We start from the raw sequence: 22,761 nt of genomic DNA, 5'->3' as shown, positions 1-22,761 counted from the left end.
CAAAATGATTTTAATCCAAGGAATTAAATAAATATAAATAATAAGCAATAACTCCACTCGAGAGGGAGCTTTTACTAGATTTAAAACCCTAGTTATAGCAATTCAAAATTAATATAACTTTTTTTTTAAATTTTTATTTCATACACGTGAATTTCTTCCTATATATACACACACACGTACACATTCGCAACACTTAATAAAATATACTAAAAGTTGAGAATTTCCATCTTGACAAGAAAAAAAATGATTTTGCTACTTAAATTATATGAAAATATTTATTGTACAAAAAAATGATTGTGCAAATTCAAAAGTAGAATAAATCACTAGACTGACAAATTATCATAACATTCAAGTTATTAGATAAAATGATCAATTGTGTTATTTAGGGGACCAAAGTGAGATATTGGTGCATTTTGGATCAAAATAAACATTTAGATATAGTTCAGGGACTGCCATATAAATAAACAGTTTAATGATATAAAATAAGATATATCAATCCCAAGGCAAACGGATAGATTCCATAAGTGCCTTCAGTTCTAAACTGGGCTCTGGGTCATGAGCCTTGGGCCGTGGGCCAAAATGGACCAAAAGTATACCCAGAATACGAATAAAATTTCCACCTGGTGGTGTGATGTGATCCATTGAAGTTCCCCTCTTAATCCTTAATTGTTTCATTGGGTTCGAGGACTCTCTCTCTCTCTCTCCGTCTCCGTCTCCGTCTCTCAAACCCTAGCAAAGCGCGATCATTATCCGCTCTCATCGTGGTGAAGATGGCCGGATCGAGCTCTTGGTCTCAGGCGCTAATGCAGATCTCGCCGTATACCTTCGCTGCGATCGGAATCGCCATCTCAATCGGTGTCTCCGTTCTCGGAGCGGCCTGGTATTCAGATTTCAACTAATAGTTATCTATTTGTTGTATTTTCAACAATTCGTTGTGTATTTTGATGAATTCCTTCTTTTTTGGATGAATTTCAGGGGGATTTATATTACTGGGAGCAGTTTGATCGGTGCTGCAATTAAAGCCCCGAGGATCACCTCCAAAAATCTCATCAGGCAAGGCGTTCTTTCCCTTGATTTGGATCGGCATTATTATTATTATTACTATTATTTTTATTTTTATTTATCTGTGTTTAATAAATGCCTTATCTTCAAAAATTGAACTTCCATTTAACTGGCATGACTTGATTCGGTCCTTAAGATAAGGAATGCATAGTATAACTAAATGCATGGAGCAAGAATGCAAAGAGTGCCAAAAGAGTTTGATTTTGGTTTTGCTCCTCGTAGATGTGCGTTTCTTGAGAGTTTGTGAAATGGTTTATTTATGAATAACTTATTTGGATTCTATTGCAAAATGATAATTTCTCATGAGATGATTAAACTTGTATGTGAGGTTTATGAATGCTAGATTGGAAAAGGAGCATAGTGATGCAAACACATTATCTCAGTGGCATACAATTCACAATGTATTTGGGGTCATTTACTCAGGCTTGGATGCATTGTTGATGTTGCCTAGTAATCAATTTGAGGCTTTTTATCTAATCTTTGGTTGGTTGTGTCCTGGATTAGAAGCACTTGTGAAATAATTGTGGACGAGTACATAAAATTAACAACCTATGATTACATTTCAGGTAAAACAGGTTAGTTTTTCTGCTTCTTATTCTAGATCCTATATAGGAAGGATAGATCCATATTCATACGCTAATTTGTTCAGTATTTGCCCTTTGCTTACCCATAGTTCTTCAATAATTGCATTAGATGGGCTTATTTTTCTTTCTTTGAAAGACAGTGGAGAAAATGTTTCTGCATTATCTAGACCTTTGGTGTTGAAATTTTTGCATTAATTTCTAGCACTCAGGAGAGCTTCTGTACATACAAATAGTGCCATAATTTGTAATATAAATGAAACACATACCATTTTCTCATTCTCTTCGAGGGAATAAGGCAAATTAATTTTAATATTTTTTGGTTGGTATAGGTGCATGTGTATTTCCTAGAAACATTAAGGCCACCTTTTAATCTCAAATTCGAAGATCATCATATTCTTAATATCTTTTAGTTTGGCTGTCAAAGCAACTTAGCATTTTCTGCATTGTTCTGCATGATGTATGCATAATGCAGTTTGATATGGTTGAACTTTATGTAAAGACAATATGCCCAGAGCATTGGTGTGACATGTTGATTGCTCATTTAATATGTTCAGATGTCATAATATATCCCTGATACTAATGAATCAACTGAAAGCTTAGAATTTGAGTCTCACACACTCACAGACACACTGCTTGCACCCACCCACATATGCACCAACATTTACAGTAATTACTTGGGAGATTCATTGTAGTTATACTTGCTCATTTTGTTTCTTATCAGACTATCAGTAAGCTCTAGCTTTTCATGATGTTTATCTAAGTAAAGTGGACTTACATAGATTGCTTGTATGACTATATACCTTGTTGTCCATAATGTTTCTCATCTCTTGGGTGGTTCTGCAGTGTTATTTTCTGTGAGGCTGTTGCCATATATGGAGTCATTGTTGCAATCATTCTTCAAACCAAGCTGGAAAGTGTGCCAGCTTCACAGATCTACCAACCCGAGTCTCTAAGAGCTGGATATGCAATTTTTGCTTCTGGGATCATTGTTGGTTTTGCAAACCTAGTTTGCGGGTATGGAGTGTCATCTTTAGTCTTCTTCAATTGTGATTAGTGCAATGGTGTAAACAATACCTTACTAACATTTATGAAGTATCCCTTGTCAACAGGCTTTGCGTTGGTATAATTGGCAGTAGTTGTGCTCTGTCTGATGCTCAGAATTCCTCCCTCTTTGTGAAGATTTTGGTTATTGAGATTTTTGGGAGTGCTCTTGGCCTGTTTGGGGTGATCGTAGGGATAATCATGTCATCTCAAGCGACATGGCCCGCCAAGGCTGTGTGAGCAGCTCTCGCTACTGTTTAAAGACTTTATGAGCACTGAGCAAACCGGATTGTGTTAAAGATGTACATGTTACATGTACCGTTTCTTGATTTACATTGAAGCCAATAACTAGTGGCTGCTGTCTGTTTTCTTGGGATCATGTTATGTTTTTCTATGTATTAATTTTACCCGTCTGTCCGGCATAATGATACCTTCGTTCTACAATGCTGGTCTCCAACTTTTGAAGTTATTGTCTATGTATAATAAATAAAGTACAGTGGATGTGCTACTAATTAATCTTTTGTCTTATGGGTCGAAAGTGTGCATATGACCTCTCAGCCATCGTATGACGGAAAAATATTGAACTATTAGAAATTTTTTAAATATTAATAAAACAAAAAAATAACAATAAAAATAATGAAATCTGTAATTGTAACAAATTTATTGTCGGTTTTATTAGCGGAAGTCAACTACTCTATCCGGTTGTTTTCTTTCGTTTTTTTATGGTAATTTAGGAAACATTAAATATATATATATATATATATATAAGTGGCAAAACTGAGACCAGAAGCTAAAACCCTCCTTAAACCCGACCACGCCCTATCCAAACGAGAATTAAGCTGAGCAGTGAGCATCATGGTTGATGTGCAAAGTGCAAACACTTCCCTCCTTTCTCCCATTCCAATTTCCAACCATGGCGGCAGCTTCAGACCCCTTCTTCCTCCTCTCCAATCACTATTCTTTCATCTCTTCTTCGCTTTCCAAGCACCCATTCAAACCAGCCACTTCCCTCCCCTTCTTCTCCGACTCCAAAACCACTCAGCTCATCTCCTTCTCCTCCCTCCACCCTCACAGCCCCACCACCCACTCCTCCTCCAATCCCATTCCAGCCATTCGCCGTCTCTGCCTCGACGGTGACCTCGATCAAGCCCTCCGCCTCCTGCCTTCTTCCGAACAATTCCCTTTGGACGAAGACACCTATATATCCCTCCTCAGGCTCTGCGAATGGAAGCGCGCTCTGCCTCAAGGCTCCCGGCTTTACTCCCACATCTCCTCCTCCGATATCCTCTTGAGCGTTGCTCTCGGGAATGCGCTATTGAGCATGTTCGTCAGGTTTGGCAACCTTCTTGAAGCCTGGTCCGTGTTCGGGAAGATGATTGAGAGGGATGTCTTCTCTTGGAACGTTATGGTGGGGGGTCACGCAAAGTCTGGTTTTTTCGACGAGGCCTTGGATTTGTACCAGAGAATGATCTGGTCTGGCATGTGGCCAGATGTCTATACCTTTCCTTGTGTTCTCAGGACTTGTGGTGGCGTCCCGGATTTGGTCAGGGGTAGAGAGGTTCATGCTCATGTTTTCAGATTTGGGTCTGCGTCAGAGGTTGATGTTTTGAATGCGTTAATCACGATGTATGCCAAGTGTGGCCAGCTTGTTGATGCTCGCAAGGTGTTCGATACTATGCCGAGGAGGGATTGTATCTCGTGGAATGCGATGATTGCTGGGTTTTTTGAAAATGAAAAGTTCTATGATGGGTTGGAGTTGTTCCTCATGATGAGGAATCACTCTGTGGAGCCGGATTTGATGACAGTGACGAGTGTGATTTCTGCGTCCGGCTGGTTGTGTGATGTGAGCTTAGGGAAGGAGATTCATGGGTATGCCGTGAAAGGAGGTTTTAGTGTTGATGTTTCTGTACAGAACTCTTTGATCCAGATGTATGCTAGTTTTGGGAACTTGCACCAAGCACAGAAGATCTTCTTGAGAATGGAATCGAAGGATGTTGTTTCCTGGACAGCTATGATATCAGGTCACGAGAAAAATGGATTGCCGGAGAAATCTTTGGAAATCTTTGACCAAATGAAAAGGGCCGATGTTTCTCCTGATGAGGTCACCTTAGCCAGTGTTTTGTCTGCATGTGCAACGTTGGGACGGGTTGATGTGGGCGTTGAGGTCCATGAGCTTGCAAAGAAGAAGAGGCTCATGCCATATACTGTTATTGGGAACTCACTCCTAGATATGTATTCCAAAGCCAAATGTGTGGATAAGGCTATGGAGGTCTTCCGAGGCATGCGTGAAAAGAATGTGATCTCTTGGAGTTCAATTATATCAGGCTTCCGGATTAACCGTAGGAGCTTTGAAGCTCTGAATTACTTCCGTCACATGCAAGCTTTTGTAGAGCCCAACTCTGTTACATTGATTTCCACACTCTCTGCTTGTGCTGCAGTTGGAGCTCTTGTGTGGGGGAAAGAGATACATGCCCAAGCTTTGAGAAGAGCGATGGGAACTGAAGGATTTGTGCCGAATGCAATCCTTGACCTGTATGTCAAGTGTGGGAGGATGGATTATGCTTGGATGCAGTTTAACTCGCTTGAAGAAAAAGATGTGGTTTCATGGAATATCATGATGACAGGCTATGCTGTGCGTGGACATGGGGATCTTGCAGTAGACCTGTTCAAGCGGATGGAGGAAAAGGGGGTGCTGCCTGATGAGGTCACATTCATTGCCCTCTTGTGTGCCTGTAGCAGGTCTGGCATGGTGAACCAAGGTTGGGAATATTTTGACAACATGCATAAAAAATATTCCATAACACCGAGTCTCCGGCATTATGCTTGCATGGTGGATCTTTTAGGTCGTGCAGGGTGGTTAGAGGAAGCCCAACAATTCATAAAAGAGATGCCTATTGAGCCAGATGCTGCCATTTGGGGAGCCCTGTTGAATGGATGCAGGATTCACCGACAAGTTGATCTTGGTGAACTTGCTGCTAATTATCTATTCGAGTTGGATGCCCAGAGTGTTGGGTATTATGTGCTTTTGTGTAACCTGTATGCCGATAGTGATAGATGGGATCAGGTCGCTAGAGTGAGGAAGGAAATGAGGGAGAGAGGACTAACCATTGATCCTGGTTGCAGTTGGGTGGAGGTCAAGGGAATGGTTCATGCTTTTCTGAGTGGGGATGAGTCACACCCTCAGAGTAAGGAGATCAATGGAGCTCTAAATGGGTTGTATGAAAGGATAAAGAGTGCTGGGTTTGATTTGCCTGAGAATGATATCGTAGATGAGGCTGAAGCATCAAAAGCTGAAATCTTTTGTGGCCACAGTGAAAGATTAGCAATAGCTTTTGGGCTTATCAGTACTGCTCCTGGAACAGCTATTTGGGTTACAAAAAATTTGTATATGTGCCAAGGCTGCCATGCTCTAGTTAAGTCAATATCAAAGATTGTCCGGCGAGAGATTACAGTCAGGGACACTGAACAATTTCACCATTTTAAAGATGGAAAATGTTCTTGCGGCGATGAAGGTTACTGGAAAAGATGTGTTGGACTAAAGCAGGAGCATGGAGTGTAAACTATCAGGTTGTTTTCCCCGCACATTGTAACGGGCAAGGCATTGCAAGCTGGCATCTGAAGGAAGTGAATGTGAGTTGAAGATGCTCCTAAACCTCAAGAATGCAGATTTTGATATACATAGATCTTGGAAGCGGAAGCCCAAGTGAGCAGTGGTGCTCTTGAGAAACAATGAAGAGTAATGGAAGCCAAAGTGAGCAGTGCTGCTTGTAAAGGTATTTACAAATGACATCTATCTGTAAATGATACTCTCTGTGTTCCAAGATGGCACTGTGTATATGTCTATTTGTATCATCAAATCTCATCAATATCATTGAGTTGAATATAAATGTGTTGTAGTGTATTTTCTTGTTCTAGTGTTTTTCATGATTTTTTTGAGAGTGCATGGCAAAGCATATTAGTTCAATATGAGCATTCTTCCTACATATTGAAGTATTGCAATAGTTATCTTATCTAGTATATCTGTTGTGTCTCTCCAGGTCATTTCATTAACTTCCTCTTGATATCTTGAAGAAACACATGGAAAAGTATATCCATGTATTAGTTCATGAGGTTATATCATACAAATAGAGCAAACTTATTTTTTGAAGTTTGATCAAGTAGTTTCCCTGCAATGTAATTCACTTTCAGATTTTGTTGTAGCTTTTAGGCAATCAATGATGAAATACTACAACCATTTACAGCAATTCAGACTCAGTTGTAGCTTCTAGCCAATCAATGATGACATACTATAACCATTTACAGCAATTCAGACTCAGTTGTAGCTTCTAGCCAATCAATGATGACATACTATAACCATTTACAGCAATTCAGACTCAATTGTAGCTTCTAGCCAATCAATGATAATAATACTATAGCCATTTACAACAAAGCTCAATTTCTTTGAACACAACAAGCAGTTATTTTCCCAGAGGTAAATAACTACTATGTATAATTTGGTGCCTCTGATTCCAAATTATACATCCTTGAACACACACACACACACACACACACACGAATCAATTCATAGTACTTAACAAACTTCACCCAAACATACATGTCCAAATTTAGAAAGAATGAACAACAAATCTGCGCAGCAAATTTGATCCAGGACTACTATTTATTGAAAGCCTTAGGCCAGGGCTTGATAAATGTGCTGCTGCCTAAAAAATCCCCACTGGAGTCTTCTTCTTAATCACCCATCACCTTTGGCTTTCTGCCCATACAATCAACACCCTTTCTCATACTTAAAATCACAGAAGGTGATGAAGGGAAGGACATGAATCCCCTGGAGCTCTCACAAGTTGAAACACCTCCATTTCTCTCCTCTCTACCTCTTCCATCCATGCTACTTCTCCTGTTGCCTAGTCCTCTGCGAGCACTGATACTGCCAACTCCACTAGTGTGTTTACTCTTCTCAAGCAAGTTGTTGTCATTATTGCATTCTCTTCTAAGGCCATTCCCTTCAACATGCTTTAGATCAAAAGCTGTTTTTTCATCGAGTGGCTTAGTTGGAACTCTGATCTTGTTCTTTGAGTTTGCATAGTTTTGCACGTGAGGATCAGGTGGTGGTGAATCCATGGACGGGCTATTTTCCTCATGGGCATTCTCCAACAACTGCTTAAGCCACTTCTCTATGTTCCCTTTTCCTACTTGATGATGGTGTGCATTGTCATCTTCCTCATGTGGGCTTTGAGGACAGAAACTCTTCTCCGATTTCTTCTTGGTCTTGCCGCAATGTCTCTCCTCTCTAATGGTAACTCTCTCAAGCTTCTCCTTGAGTGATTTTTCATCCTCAGTAATATTTGCTTCATATGGGGCTTTGCAAAATCGATTTTTTTCGAGTCCATTACCCTCACTGGAACTTCCATCATGTACTGCTGGTTCTCTGAGTATTACTGCCATCTGTTCCTCTTTGCCTTCCCAAGATCTTTGAATAGAAGGCGAGCCCTTCCGGTCATATTTGGCTTCCCTGACAATTATTGCAGTGCTGTTGTATATTTCGTCATCTTCATCATGTTGGCTTCCAGTAGATGAATTCATCTTCTTCTTCATGATCTTACATTTGAGTGGCTTGAGATTTCCTTCTGCTTCTTTGATGGTGCCTGAGGTCTCCATCTGCTCTGATTCTCTTCCTTCAGTGAAAGATGAGCCAGCTTCAGAAGCCTTTTGCTCTTCCTCTAAAAATTTTCTAAGCTCCTTCCTCAAAGGGTTTGACATACTCAGTAACTCATCATTTCTCTCTTCTATTAACGTATCATCAGTTCTTGACCTTTTTCGTGCATGTTCCCTTCTTGGTCTAATTTGCTTCTCTATTTCATCTCTGTGATTGTATCTTTTGTTGAGCTCTTGTTCAGAAGAGTCGCAGATTTCTCTTTGCGCCTCCAACCTCGCCATGAGTGTGCTGGTCGCAGCCTGGTTCAATCTAAGTTGCTCCTTGTAAAGAACAGACCTGCATTACAAGTTAAGACACCAAAAGTTCTCAGAACTAGCACATGGAAATTGCAAAAGCGAGGCATTTAAAAATAAAAAATAAAAAATCATTTCCGTTGGCCTTACTTGTGCATGGCATCTCTTATCATTTTTTCGAGTAATGCCCTATAAGAAGATTGCGCCTCAGCTAATCTCCTGCACTTCTCAACTCTTCGCCTCTTCTTGATCAGCAGTTGTTCCAAGTCTTGCAGAGCTACCCTTTCTGTTTCATTTTTCTGCTTCATTTCATTTAGTTCACCATCCAACTGGTTTATCTCAGCTTGCTTCTTCTTGGCTTCATCTCTCTGTCTCAGTGAATCTCTGGCCATTGCAATGGAAAGATAAGGATTGGTCTCAGGCTTATCATTTTCCTTGGAATTAGGAAATGGTCCAAATCTTGGAATCGCCATGCTTTGCCCATCATCATCATCTTCTACTGAGAATCTCCTAGCAGCTGAAATCATCCAAAAGAGATCAGTCTTTATGGAGCAGTTAACAAGTAACAATCCAGCAGAGAAGCACAGAACTGACGTGCATTGCTTACCTGATAAAGAAGATCCAGAGCCAGACTTGAGAGATCTATTAAAATCCAGGGGCCTAAGCACTGATGCATGAAGACTTCCTTGTGATGGAACAAGGGCAGCTGGAGCAAGCCCCATTTGCTGTTGCATCTCAATGAAATGCTGTGGGAAACTGTGGGACTCTATGGTCTGCAATGCATTCAACTCCTCACTTCCACCACCAGGGAACAAAAAGGAAAACGCTCTATTCCTGCAAACAGTATCAAATTGGTTGCTAGTCAGCCACATAAACCTTTAAAGGTAGTTTTAATAAAGCTTCACCCACCTGAATTCTGTCTTCTTGGATGCGAATATGGATAGAAACTGGTTCACTGAGATGCCCAACTGAAAATCCCACCATGGGATGAGGAAATCGAGCTTGCTTTGCTTCTTTCTGCACACTTGCCATTGCAAAATCCTCAGATTGCTTGGCACTGTTTTCCCACCTCCTGCATTTTCCAGAAGCAGATGACAACATCAGAAGAAGCACCCAGGTTTCAAAATAATGGCATATGAGAGATTCAAAAGCAAGGAGGGCTACACTAATTACTTGAGCAAGGGAACCAGTGATCAATATCCCAAGCAAGGGGAGACGCATCATCCGCATGCAAGTAGAGAACATTACCGAACTGATCCACTCGAAACAAAGCAGGATCAAACCCAGCATTCCTGGACAAGGTGTAACAATCATGAGAGTTGCAAGAACTGGACCATATTTAGAAAGTATAATTGAGAGCAGGAACAGGAATAGAGAGCTCACCCGAGATGGTCCAGTTGCTTCCATAGGATGTTGACATAACCTCTGGGATTCATACAAGGGACTGCGTCTGGGTCCAGAACTGGAAACATCTGGTTCAAATCTTTAGCTCTCAATGCCTGGCAGGCACACAAAGATGTGCGACAGTTCATGTCATTTCATTCAGAAAAAATAAAACCAAAAAAATGCTAGTTTATCTGACTGACCTCTTGAGGCTGCAAAGTGTAGGGAACGAAGATGGAAGGAGGACCTTGGCTGTAGGGCTCGAATGCATTGTGGCTTCGGCATAGCTTCGCGTAGGCTTTTGGGTACCCCAAGCCCTCGTCAATGGTCATCCCTTCCTCACTAAAAGTAAAAGCCGGCTTCTTTTTGGCCATGTTCTTCTTCTTCTTCTTCTCTGTGTTTTTTTACTGTATGCCTGCTTGCGAGCGAGAGTCAGGGAGGAGCGGGGGAGCGTCTTCTTGGTTTGGATTCCTTGTTCCTAGGGATGCGGGTATTATGAGACTTGAGTTTGCAACGGTCATTTGGTTTTAAAAGGGCATGGAAAGAGCATTGCTCTTCTATCTTTCCGCTGTTTCAAACTTGGATGCCAGCGCATCCCATAGTAAGTAGGGGCAACGGCTATCTACTCTGTCTCTGATGGTGGTTAGGTGTATTCACTCACTCAGTCATTCTGCATGTGGGTACAAGTTAAATTATTAAAAAAAAAAAAAAGAGTCTATCAATTAGTGGTTAAGCAACCCACTTTTATAAATCTCTTGTATGTATGTCCATGCTGTTCTGCTTTCTGTGTTCACTTTCTCCCACTTAACAAACATCCTATTTGACAGAATTCAATAGAAAAATGACGCTTTCTTTTATATAATACTGATAAACATCAGATTAGATATAGATCTGATAGTCAAACATATGTTTTTTTTTTTGGCCTTCTGCAATCATCCTGCTCACCCTTTTCTAGGCTAGGGTAAATAAATAATGCCCACAAACATGAAATTAAAAACAGACAAGAATTGGGAGAGGAATCTCGCATGCCAGGTACTGGTTTATATAATTGTCTTATTATTTCTCAAACAATATGATCATCATTATTATTAGCCTCTTGCTGGCGTTTTCCGGTCAGTAGAAGAGCAGAGGAGCAGCAATCCAGGTCCCTGAGCCTGAGCAGCAAGTAGAGCACAATACCGCAACCAAACCCCAGCGCAGCGCTGGAGCCGGTGAGAGACACGGCCGCACACATGAGCATGACAAAGGAGTCCTCTTTACTTCCCATATCCCTGGAGGCCATGGCGAGCTCGATCCCCGCAAAGAGCAACAACACGCCCAACAACCCAATCGGGAACTCCGCCAATATCCTCACGAACGAGTTCCCAAACACCAAACCTAGCACCATCTTTCCGATCGCAAGGAACAATACGGCAGCCCCACTCCTCCCCCCAAACCTGTACTGGCCGGCGAGTCCCCCGGCCCCATGGCACACAGGCATGGCTCCGAACCAGCAGCCCACCATGTTCATCAACCCCACGCTCACCGACACTGATCTCGCCGTCACTCGCCTGTCAGGAAAGAGGTCAGCCGATAGCTTACAGACAGCGATCACCGAGTTGAGCACTGAAAGCGGGATCTGAGGGATGGCTGCACGGATGAAGCCCGTTTTCCAGTCCTGCCAACTGATCTTCACCACCGTGATTTTCGAAGGCCCGAATTTGATATTGTGGATGATCGACGGGTTCCTCGCGAAGCACAAAGCCAAGCCCAGCAAGAATACTAGGAGCGCTGAAGGGATTTTTCGGAAGAATGAACCACGAATGCAGCGTCGTCTCTGAGTATTGTCGCAACGAGCCTCGTCTTGTTGTTGCTCTTGGATGGTGTCTTCATCGTCGCCCGAACCGGTGACGAGGATGATGAACAGGAGAGCGGAGATGGCGAGGATTAAACCGTCGAGGCCGAGCCAGGGGCGGGTATCGGAGCTGGATGTTTTCGAGGAGGAGAAGTTTTGGTTGTAGCGGATGTACTTGATGGCCGTAAAGGCAAAGGCGAGGCCTTGCGAGAGCTGTACGCCACGGACGACGGGGAGGGGGATTAGACGGTAAGCCAGGGACATGAGGCCGGTGGCGCCGAGGATGAAAAGGACCCCCGCGGTGCAGAGGCCGGCAGCCATGATCTGAGGAATGGTGAGGTGGGTCGACTCGGAGATAGCGACAGCCGCAATGGACTTCATCGGCTGAACGGGCATGGGGACGGCGAAGAGGAAGCCGGTGGCGGCGTTGTAAAGGGCGGTGAAGATGAGGGTGGTACTGAGATCTAGACCGTTGACGAGGGAGACGGCCAACACGATAGGGATGTAGGTTCCGAGATCGCCAACAGCGCCGCCAAGTTCGGCCCAAATGGAGGTTTTAATGGCGAAGCTGGAGGTGAAGGAGGGGAAGCAGCGTCGTCGAGGAGGGTGATCGGGGCGGAGGATAGGGGCGGCGATGCCGGATGTATGGTCAGGATCCATGGTAACGGGCGGTGTTGGAGGCGGCGGCGGCGGATGAGTGGGATTATTATTTAGGTTATAATAATTGTTTTTATGATGAAGATGGGAGAGTGCGGATGACTCTTGGGCCAGTTCAAGGGCCGTTCCCTTGACGTCGCTGTTTTTACTGCCGTCACTCCTCCTCATTCCTCCCTCTCTCCTAGACTCCTTCTCCTTCTCTCTTTTGTTTTGGGCTTCTAGTTCTAGCTAGTCCTGCTGTTAAAATATTTTGAAGGATTTATGGGCCACACTCACACTTATTATATACACACCCACACACTTACTAATCACACATATATGAATTTCAATTTCAGAATGATACTTGATGATAAGAAGGTCTATAATAAAGTCTATATTTGCACTAGAAGAATGAAGATTATCAAAGAAATTAAAATTTTAAAGAGAGAATATAACCGTATCTAAACAAATCTAAACTATCCAACCATATTTTTACTATATCTATAATAAACTAAAAATCTAAACTAAACAATCCAACAAATCCTAATAATCTCTTACTATAGCATCTTACTGTATATATATATATAGAGGGCTTCTGGATGTGGCCAATGGAGAAGGACATGATAGCGTTGATGGTTTTGCTGTTACTTCATGGATGCTTACTGAATAATAAATGAGTTGCTTGTTCAACTTTTGGATTATTGAAAAGACATCACATTTCATTTATTTATTTATTTATTTATTATAATTTGACAAATCACTATATACACATCATAAACTTTCGATCCTATATAACAAAAAATCTAATTTTCTTTCAACATATGAGTTGATTACACTACCACTACATGCACATCATAAATTTTTAACCACCCATTAAAAAAAATCAAACTTCCTTTCAACATAAGAATTGATTACACTATCACTCATGTACTATGATAATAGTACTAAATCTCTATTATATATAATTAAAAGTGATATTATTATTGTAAATATTCTTATTCTACAATCATGCATATCATTGGACCCGTCAGTAGTGCATCAAGGAATGTTAGACTTTGATAGATAAAGTCTGATGCTAGTGCGAGCCGATTCCTTTCCTTTGATAGATAAGCCCACTGCCAGCCAGTGGCCCATGCCAATTAACATTGCCATCACTATATGTAGCACTATTCCTTCTCTACTATGCATGGTGCGCTTTAATGATTTAATCACCCCCAATCAAAAAAGACTCTCAATTTTATCACACTGTACCCTCATTTGAAGAAATGACCGATTGCAAATATTCATACACACCACACCCATTTATACATAACTCGGGCAGTATCAAGTCATGGGCCACAGAATGTGAGGATGACTGCAGATCCGGCCCAGTACTATTGTGATTCTGCACAGTGTGGGCCGTGGATATTTTTCAATACACATGGAATTTTAACAACTGCTGAGTTATTAAAAGAATCACGTGCACTCACGTGCGACAATAGAGCTCCAACCCATTGGAAGTTGATGCCCCGCGAAACACGGCGTTAGAACTCACCCGTCGGTCTCGCGATCAATGTAGGGGTAATACTGTAAATTCAACTTCCGAGTTCACACTGGCATCATCGGCGTGTTGTTTAAGTCCCCACAACCCAAGTCAAATGTGGGAATCCAAAACATCGATCCCCAAGACGCATCAACACCAAATCTCAAGATCTCATCAAGTTCAACACCGACATTGTTTGGATTTGGTTTCCGTTTCCGGCCTTGTTCACTCTCTATGATCAGGTTAGCAAAGATCTCCCCTAAATTCTCCATTTTCTCATGTTTTCCATTTATTTCTTACAATGCTGCTGCTGCTGCTGCTGATGATGATGATGATGATGATGATGATGATGAATGCCCCTACACTTTCTTCTTCTTCTTCTTCTTCTTCTTCTTTTATTAAGCTTAGCTAACCAGTTATTGTGGCAGATTGGGTTGGAATTGGACTTTTTCATGTTTTGATTAGTATGAATTTGATGATAACCAACTTAAATTTTTTCCATTGAGTCAAAGAACTGAGGCCAACTCATTCTTGTTTAAAACTTGGCTGTATGGAATCAAAATCTTGGTTTTTCACATGTTTGATAAGGTTATAGTTTTACTAGCTACTTACATTTGTGTATAACTTGATATCTAAGTTGCCTTGAATTTGTTCCTTAACTGATCAGTGATTTTTATATATATATATATATATATATATAAGTGGATTCACTACTTTCGTATCAGATCCCACAGTGTTTGAGTTAAACTCATCACAATGATGGCTGTGATTCCTCATCTTTGGGTTGCTTGCTTGTTCATGGCCTTGGCCATCACACGTACGTTATCTTATCACCGAGTGGTACCTGCGAGACTTCCAGATGCATTTAGTCAAGAGACCTTAGTACCCCATGAATATTCTCGCTATTCAGAAGTGAAGGATGCTTGCAAATTGATCCTTAAATCGGCTTCCAAAGATAAAATTAATGCCAATAGAGCCTCAAGCATCATTCCGGAGCTCAACTTCATCATGGGAGATTGGAGACAAGATCACGGCACAGCCCCTTTAATGCCATTCGATGCAAGTGATGCACCACAGAGCAGTTCTGTTCTTCCTGATCCTGCACACCTGGTTACATTTGCCCTGACTCATGTTGATCTGGCAACTACTTCCAACAATGCATTCAATGTCAGTGGAGAACTGAGCATAGGCTTGTTTAGAAATGGCACTGGTCTGGAAGTAAACCATTTCTTTAATCCAGAGTTCAGATTCTGGCCTGGGAATTCGGAACTCAGGGTTTCTTTTGAAGGGATATATGTTGAATCCGAGAAGAATGGTGGTGAAAGGGTGCTTTGTATGCTGGGGAATGCTTTACTCCCTTCCCGTCAGCCTGATTCTGCAGATCCATGGGAATGGGTGAATGATGCCCGCATGAACAAGTACCAACCTCCTCTCCTTGAGGATGACAAAGTTCTTCTCGTACTCCACTATCCAAAGAACTTCACCTTGACTACAAGGGCTGCGCGAGGTGAACTGAGAAGCCTAAATCAAGTATCCAGCATCAGGTACTTTGACAAGATCTCACTTGTCTCTCAGTTAGGTGCTTATTCATATTACCAGTATGGTTCTGAAGAGCTTGTGTCAAAGGCCTGCAGCCCATACCCTTATCCTAATGATTCAGTGCGTGGCTGGTTCGAACTGTATAAAGGGGTTGGATTATGTGAGGTACTCGATCGATTCATCAATGGACAACTTTTAAATGTTGTGCCAAACTGGAACTGTAATTCCACTGATGAGTATTGCAGGAAGTTGGGACCTTTTGCTACTGAAAGGGAGATCAATGCAACAGATGGGGGGTTTGACAATGTCAAGCTAGCGATGCAAGATGTGAGATGTGAGTCGAGAATGGAAAGTTATAACAAAACGTCTGCCAAGGTTTCTGCTGTTTTTAGAGTGATTTCTCCCTGGGAGAACCAGTATACTGCAGTTCAAAGGAGTGGCCTTGATAACACAACTCTTTCGGTGGAAGGAATATGGAATTCATCCTCAGGGCAGCTTTGCATGGTCGGCTGTCTCGGACTGACAGACAGAAATTGCCACTCTCGTATATGTTTATATATTCCTACATCCTTCTCGATCAACCAAAGAAATATTATTTTTGGGAGAATATCCAGCATAGATGATCACGGTAACAACTCTTTCTTTCCATTGTCATTTGAAAGACCAGTACATCCATCTGAAATTTGGGACAAGTTGAGTAATACATATCTGTCATACAAGTATTCCAAGATCAAGCTAGCTGGTTCTTTTCTTGAACGGAGTGAGCCCTTTGAATTTGGTGCTATTATTAAGAAATCGTTCCTAAGTTACCCCAGAAAGAGTGAAAAGAATGATGAACTAGTCGGTCTTTCTAGTCTTGCGGATGACCTCACGCTTCACAGCAGTGCAGTTCAAGATCCATTGCCCAAAGTGCGGACAGACCGGCCTTTTCTCCAGATGGAGATACTTTCTCTTGACAAATTGTTTGGGCGGTACTGGACTTACCAATACCAAAATTCATCAAGCACAAAGGAGAAGAATCCGGCTTCCACCAAAGATGTATCCACCGAGAGAAAGTTGCTTCTGAATGTATCAGCTGAGCTCACTCTCTCGGGTAAGTTGTACAGCAATGTTTCAGTGCTCTACTTGGAGGGCCTTTATAACCCAGTCAGTGGAAAAATGTACTTGATTGGATGTAGAGATGTGCGTGCATCTTGGAAAATCTTGTTTGAGAGCAGGGATCTTGAAGATGGACTTGATTGCTTAATTGAAGTAATAATAGAGTATCCACCAACCACTGCTCGTTGGCTCATGAATCCAACAGCAAAGGTCTCCATCATAAGCCAAAGGACTGAGGATGACCCACTCCACTTTAGCCAGATCAAACTCCAAACTCTGCCAATTTTGTATCATGAGCAACGGCAAGACATACTCTCAAGGAAAGGAGTCGAGGGAAGTCTCCGCATTCTTACACTTTCTATTGCAGTAGCTTGCATAGTGTTCCAATTAGTCTACATTCGAGATAACACTGCCTCTGTTCCTTACATATCTCTTGTTATGCTTGGGGTCCAGGCTCTTGGTTACAGCATTCCTCTGATCACTGGGGCAGAGGCTCTGTTTGCTCAGTTGAAATCTGAGACGTATGACTATCCATCCTATGGTTTTGAAAAGAACCAATGGTTCCAGATTAGTGACTATTTAGTGAAGATCCTTGTCCTAGGTGCTTTTCTGCTCACTCTGAGGCTTGGCCAGAAGGTCTGGAAGTCCCGAATCAGACTCCTGTCACGAACTCCTCTTGAACCAGGACGCGTTCCAAATGATAAATGGGTTCTTATTATAAGTTGTGGTTTGCATTTGGCTGGTTTCTTGGTGATCCTTATTCTGCAAGGTGTCAATGCGCCACCGAGGCAAATTCGACCTGACCAGTACTTCTTGGACTCCAGGGGAAACAGACGTAAAATGCATGATTGGGAAATCCAACTGGAGGAGTATGTGGGTTTGATTCAAGACTTTTTTCTGCTTCCACAAATTATAGGCAACACTATGTGGCAGTTGAATGGCAAGCCTCTGAGAAAAGTCTACTATTTTGGGATAACGCTGGTTAGGATCCTTCCGCATGTTTATGACTATGTGAGAGCTCCGGTTTTCAATCCTTACTTCTCAGAGGAGTATGAATTTGTGAATCCAGCCTTAGATTTCTATTCCAAGTTTGACGATGTTGCCATTCCAATGACGGCCATACTGCTCTCAATTCTGGTGTATGTTCAGCAGAGATGGGACTGCCATAAATTTTTTCAGTCTCTCAGATCTGGAGAGAAAATATTTCTGCCTTTAGGTTCCAGAGTTTATGAGAGGCTGCCTTCTGTCTCATTTGAAGCAGAGCTCACACCAGGTGTGAATGAAAGTGCGACGCAAGATGCCAAACATATGGATGAAGAATGATATACTGCTTACTATGTTACAAAGTGGTGTCTTCCCTGGTTGTTTGCAGAAAAATGCTCTTCCCGCTATGTGTGTTGTTTGCATACATATGAATGACCTTTCTCGTAACTCTCTGTAAGTCATATTTGCATCAGAAATGTAGCATGAATATTCATGTATAAGATTTTGATAGCGTCCTGAATTACTATTAAGCACAATTTTTTTTTGGTTGAAAATACCAAAGTCCTTATGATCCAAGATAGTTTCATGCGATGTTTTGATACTATCTTAATGACCAGATACACATCTGTTATTTTAGCTCCTTTGATGTTTTTGTATGAGATCACAAAACTCGGAAGTTTGTATATTGCTTTTGCTTAGTTGTAGAATCCTGTGAGTTAAATATAACAGCTTATGTTCTATTAAATTGTTGATGAAACAATCACTTAATCTCTTCTTGATTTTAAGTTAAAGGTTTAGCAGTTTTATATTACTGTGACCACATAAATTGAAGGCCACTAGCAGATCCAACATCAGGATTGGTTAATCATATCCAGCCAATATTAGTACTTAGTGAACAGAGTTTTGAAGCGTCATAGAACAATAACTTAATTGAAAAATCTATATACCCGGGAATCTGTTAGCACAAATAGAAATTGTTGCAGCATATCAAAAACTATGCTTGTCATATTACTACATTAAATTATGACAGAGGAGGAAAAAAAAATTCCAAACTTGTTAACGTCAGCATGCAGTCTTATTTTATTTAACTTATAATCTTGAGATTCTTCATTTACCTCTACAATTTTATTTACTTTGGTTTTTATTGACTATTACCATATCAGCTACAAAAGTTATATACCAAAATATCTCAATTTGAATGTCTAACTTCATTCGCTGCAGCTAATATCTAATGATTGACTCAATTTATTGGTCTCATAATCTTCTCTGCATTCTTCTCCCTTGTATGGTAATTTGTTATCTGAAATCAGAAAAATCTTTGGAAACTTTCTCATAAATAACCATAATTATGTACCTGATTGAAATTGTAGCTTTATGTAACATAAATTAATCAAGTTTATCTGTCAATTACCTCCTCAGAGTTAATCTAGGATTCATTTGCCCTATGAATTAGCATTCAATGAACAGGATCATAACAAAGTTTTATCTAGTGCCAGGACAAGTATTCCATTGTTCCTGCAGAAATTATAGAAATTTCCTGATAGTAAAGTGAAAGAGTTTTTCCACCAAGAATTACAGCACCCATCAAAAACATTGTGATCCAAATACAAACATCATAAAAGCATTTGAGTTTGATTAGCTGTATTCAAGACAATTCTTTTGTTCAAAGACATCCAGCAAACCATATATATGATATATCAAAAGCAGAAAAATTCTATGGAGTGATCAGGTAATTCCAAATAGCAACTGATCCTTGCAACTATCTATATTCCAATGATGGAAATCCCAAAGTAAGTTCAAGTGCATCCTCATCTAAACCCGTTCTCGTTGAAGGATCCTGCATATATATATATGTGTGTGTGTGTGTGTGTGTGTGTGTGTATAAACAAATTAATCAATTGTTAGAATTAAAAACAAACTTAAAATACACAAACCATGTATGTATGCATGCATGGAGATATGATATTGAAAAACAGAGTGATCATGAATGATGATGACCTTGCGGTAAATGGTGCCATCCTCCTCGACGTGCCAACCGGCCTCCTCGCACAACGCTTTAAGCACGTCATTCTGGTCTGCATGCTTTGGGAGCTTGTAGTTCCCATGCAAGCGCAAGCCCTTGTAGATGTTGGCGGCCACCATGCGGCGCCGCCGCTCTCTCTGCCGATTGTTCTCCCTTTCCCGGTCTGTCGGCCTCCTCAACGACGTCCATACATGGCCGTCACGCCCTTGCCTCTTCACCACCCATGGCCCCTTGCTTGTCTTGATGCAACCCTTGCTCTTCTTGACCAAACCCTTCTCCACATTATGATTAATCTCCATCTTCTCTTAAGGTACTCTTTTTATCTTCTCCTTTGTTCTCTAACTCAAATTCATACATATATGTATGATAACATCTAGTCATGTGGGTGGAGACTTGTTTCATTCATGAAAGAGTAACTTTTTTAGTTGAACATAAGAATATTGACATAATTAGTTGGGTGCGGATTTCCAACATGCATTTCCCAAGAGAAGGGAAGGGAAGAGAGTAGTCATGAATATATTCTCATTCCTTTAAATGGGTAAAAAAGCAGTTTCTAGTTTCACAAGGAAAGAGCTTGTGGAAATAGAGGCTTTCATGAAAAGGTTGATCTGATCCAATGATTTGCAGCTCTTTCTTAGTTTGTTTGTCCATATATATTCATCTAACCACTACTTTTATCCTGCATCCTTTGAGTCTTGTTCAACCAACGGAGTATATATACTTACTGTTCATTGCTTTATGTTTGGAGACATGACTGGCTTCAACGAATATTTATCATGCCAGCTCAGCTCGTTCGAGCTAACTTGGAAATGTGACACTATTCTCTAGTAAGTGGTACAGTACATATATGTATATATATTATATATATGTTATATATATTGGTAATTTGATGTTGGTAAGTGGTAAGTAAAAAACACCGGCAAACAAAAATGGAGTGTTGCATGAAGAGAGAAGGCCTCTCTGTTCATGTGATTTCGAAGATTCGAAAAGCATTTCCCGTACGGGTGAAAGGACGGGAACAAAACAAAAGTGCATGCAGATGGAGATGGGACATGGGTGTGGTGAGACCTTGGACAAATGTAAAAATAGTAGAAATATCATTTTAACCATGCCAATAGATTAACTACTTAAAAACCAACTAACTTTATTGCCTTGCTTGCTTATAAAACGAACAAGCTATAGAATCATTTCAATAAAATAAAGTACTTATAAACTAACCAAGTAAAGCTATAATGTACTTTCTTCCTTTACTTGGCTGGTTCATATTCACATGGCTTTTGTTTGGATGTGGATTTGGGCAATGGAAACCTTTGGACTTCTTTTCACTTATTTCCACTTTTTAGTATTATTTTTTTTTTGGAAAACTTATTTCATTTTTCAGGGGATGAATTCGTTAATATTTTGGTGGAAGGGTTACTTAACTATTTTATTAGTCAGGTTAAACAAAAAAGATAATCATCGACAAGTCTGGATGAAGAATCTGGGAAAGAAGAAAATTAGACGCAACTTTAAATAATTAAAATTATAAATATAAAATGATGATCACCACAATGGAGAGTTTAGTCAAAAAAAATAAATAATATAGTTTTATTAATTTGTAATGATTAATATGAAAATAATTATTTTAGTAATTTTTTAAAATACTGGATAAATCATTCAAAATATATTTGAATGGTAATAATTACAACAGAATTTTTGATAATTTTTTTTATCTATTTTATTTTTATTGTTTTAAATTAGTTTGGACATTTATAACTATGACGATACCTAAATTTGTAGAAAACAATAAATATTTTTGAAATAATGAGAGAATATATTCACTCATAGATTATTTGAAATGAAAGGCAGCAGTAGATTTTTTTTTAATAAATATAAATAAAATAGACGTTACATATAAACACTACAAAAATAATTATAATTTTTTTTTTAAAAAAAAGGTAAATCATCAAAATGCATTAGACAATGGAAAGTACATGTAGAATAAATATGGAGGGTAATGAGTTGGTACACAAGGGAGCACACTCATCATAAGTAGGAGAACTTGATTGATAGGCAGAGTTACTTGAAGATGAATGTTGGGAAATGTCATTTGGCAATGGCTGCTCTTCTGGTCTCAAATATTAGGCATCTTCAATGAAGTAAGAGGTTGATCATGGTTAAGCACCATTACTGGGTGCGGTGTATAAAAAAGATTAAGATGCATTTGATTGTCATCACTGGGTTCTTCAACTTTAGCCTTTTCAATTCTTGAGTTGCTAGTAATTAGAAAAGAAACATTTGGTTATTTTTAATTAGAATTGAAATCGGTGGAAGGAGGTATTTATGAATATTCAATTGATTATCTCCAACCAAGCATTCTATAACATGCCTTGAGTAAGGATCTCCCATGTGTCCCTAAAGTAGGACACCATATTATGTGTCCAAAATATCCATAACTTATTTGTAGAATTTGGAAAACCTAAAAGTTCGAAAATATATCTATTGTGATTATAGATTCAAGCAATATAGAAGTATTGCAGAAACAATTGGTCCAAAGTCTCCATAGCTACTTGGAAAAAAAAAAAAAAAAAGATAGCCATCGGCAGGCCATTATAGTCTCTCCTAGATAGATTATCTAGAGTAAGAATTTTGTTATCTCATGTGAACCTATTGAAAATAGTTATCTTTTAAGACATATACATTTTCAGATAAATATATTTCTTAATGAGGATCTCAGTCCTTTGTCATCAAGGAACTGATGGAAAGAACATATTGAGGAAGTTCTTGTACTCTTTAAGCTCTAGACTTTGAAATCTTCAGAGTCATTTAAGAGGGAAGGAATAACTGCCCTCATGTTTTGCAAATACGAGAAAGAGATATCTCTAAACAGGAGTGAAGGAGTGGAGAACCTATTGAGGACTTTATGGACCGAAGCTAGCTGGGCCGAGGAGGCATGGAAGAGCAAAAGCCACGTTTCCTTAGGGGGCCTATCATCAAGCCATTTATCAAAATAGTAACATTACTATCCCTAACGGAAGATAACACATAAGCTCAAAAGCCCACTATGACAAGGGCGACCCCTACCAAAAGTATTTTTGCAAAACTTGATGATGGCATCATCAGAGACTGT

General features: G+C 40.2%; 5 protein-coding genes across 6 annotated transcripts; 3 read left to right on the top strand and 2 right to left on the bottom strand.

Annotated features, from left to right (window-relative positions):
* Nucleotides 1–652: 652 nt before the first annotated feature.
* Nucleotides 653–3,112, top strand: LOC120253053 (V-type proton ATPase subunit c''2). The gene is made up of 4 exons (XM_039261308.1): nt 653–880; nt 976–1,053; nt 2,490–2,660; nt 2,756–3,112. The coding sequence occupies exons 1-4, from the start codon at nt 771–773 to the stop codon at nt 2,925–2,927; spliced, it is 531 nt and encodes a 176-aa protein (XP_039117242.1). The 5' UTR covers nt 653–770; the 3' UTR covers nt 2,928–3,112.
* A 389-nt stretch (nt 3,113–3,501) lies between these two features.
* Nucleotides 3,502–6,573, top strand: LOC120253237 (pentatricopeptide repeat-containing protein At1g15510, chloroplastic). The gene has a single exon (XM_039261567.1). It carries the CDS (start codon nt 3,550–3,552, stop codon nt 6,244–6,246), a length of 2,697 nt encoding a protein of 898 aa, XP_039117501.1. The 5' UTR covers nt 3,502–3,549; the 3' UTR covers nt 6,247–6,573.
* Nucleotides 6,574–7,053: 480 nt separating this feature from the next.
* LOC120253093 lies at nt 7,054–10,897 on the bottom strand. Its single transcript, XM_039261366.1, has 8 exons — nt 10,759–10,897; nt 10,220–10,686; nt 10,017–10,132; nt 9,807–9,925; nt 9,543–9,705; nt 9,241–9,467; nt 8,784–9,150; nt 7,054–8,676 (listed from the first exon to the last, which is right to left on the bottom strand). The coding sequence occupies exons 2-8, from the start codon at nt 10,388–10,390 to the stop codon at nt 7,416–7,418; spliced, it is 2,424 nt and encodes an 807-aa protein (XP_039117300.1). The 5' UTR covers nt 10,391–10,686; nt 10,759–10,897; the 3' UTR covers nt 7,054–7,415.
* On the bottom strand, nt 10,851–12,889 carry LOC120253094 (molybdate transporter 2). The gene has a single exon (XM_039261367.1). The coding sequence runs from the start codon at nt 12,673–12,675 to the stop codon at nt 11,080–11,082; it is 1,596 nt and encodes a 531-aa protein (XP_039117301.1). The 5' UTR covers nt 12,676–12,889; the 3' UTR covers nt 10,851–11,079.
* Nucleotides 12,890–14,113: 1,224 nt separating this feature from the next.
* LOC120253121 lies at nt 14,114–18,149 on the top strand. Of its 2 annotated transcripts, none has more exons than XM_039261410.1 (2): nt 14,114–14,250; nt 14,711–18,149. In XM_039261410.1, the coding sequence occupies exon 2, from the start codon at nt 14,765–14,767 to the stop codon at nt 17,966–17,968; it is 3,204 nt and encodes a 1,067-aa protein (XP_039117344.1). In that variant the 5' UTR covers nt 14,114–14,250; nt 14,711–14,764; the 3' UTR covers nt 17,969–18,149. The 2 variants fall into 2 exon arrangements, with proteins under 2 accessions (XP_039117344.1, XP_039117345.1); XM_039261411.1 differs by having other exon boundaries at nt 14,125–14,250; nt 14,734–18,149.
* Nucleotides 18,150–22,761: the final 4,612 nt, after the last annotated feature.

This window comes from Dioscorea cayenensis, chromosome 26 (assembly GCF_009730915.1).
Source record: "Dioscorea cayenensis subsp. rotundata cultivar TDr96_F1 chromosome 26, TDr96_F1_v2_PseudoChromosome.rev07_lg8_w22 25.fasta, whole genome shotgun sequence".
In the NCBI taxonomy this organism is placed as follows: domain Eukaryota; kingdom Viridiplantae; phylum Streptophyta; class Magnoliopsida; order Dioscoreales; family Dioscoreaceae; genus Dioscorea; species Dioscorea cayenensis.
This window is presented reverse-complemented; position numbering and strand designations above follow the sequence as displayed.

Bases quoted from the DNA above. Each gene is read 5' to 3' on its own strand.
- LOC120253094 (XM_039261367.1), bottom strand. From the start codon at position 12,675: ATGAGGAGGAGTGACGGCAGTAAAAACAGCGACGTCAAGGGAACGGCC.
- LOC120253093 (XM_039261366.1), bottom strand. From the start codon at position 10,390: ATGGCCAAAAAGAAGCCGGCTTTTACTTTTAGTGAGGAAGGGATGACC. The intron at 10,133-10,219 runs GTCAGTCAGATA...TGTGCCTGCCAG, and splicing joins ACACTTTGCAGCCTCAAGAG to GCATTGAGAGCTAAAGATTT. The intron at 9,706-9,806 runs GTAATTAGTGTA...TGGAAAATGCAG, and splicing joins TCACTGGTTCCCTTGCTCAA to GAGGTGGGAAAACAGTGCCA.
- LOC120253053 (XM_039261308.1), top strand. From the start codon at position 771: ATGGCCGGATCGAGCTCTTGGTCTCAGGCGCTAATGCAGATCTCGCCG. The intron at 881-975 runs GTATTCAGATTT...GATGAATTTCAG, and splicing joins TCCGTTCTCGGAGCGGCCTG to GGGGATTTATATTACTGGGA. The intron at 1,054-2,489 runs GCAAGGCGTTCT...GTGGTTCTGCAG, and splicing joins ACCTCCAAAAATCTCATCAG to TGTTATTTTCTGTGAGGCTG.
- LOC120253237 (XM_039261567.1), top strand. From the start codon at position 3,550: ATGTGCAAAGTGCAAACACTTCCCTCCTTTCTCCCATTCCAATTTCCA.
- LOC120253121 (XM_039261410.1), top strand. From the start codon at position 14,765: ATGATGGCTGTGATTCCTCATCTTTGGGTTGCTTGCTTGTTCATGGCC.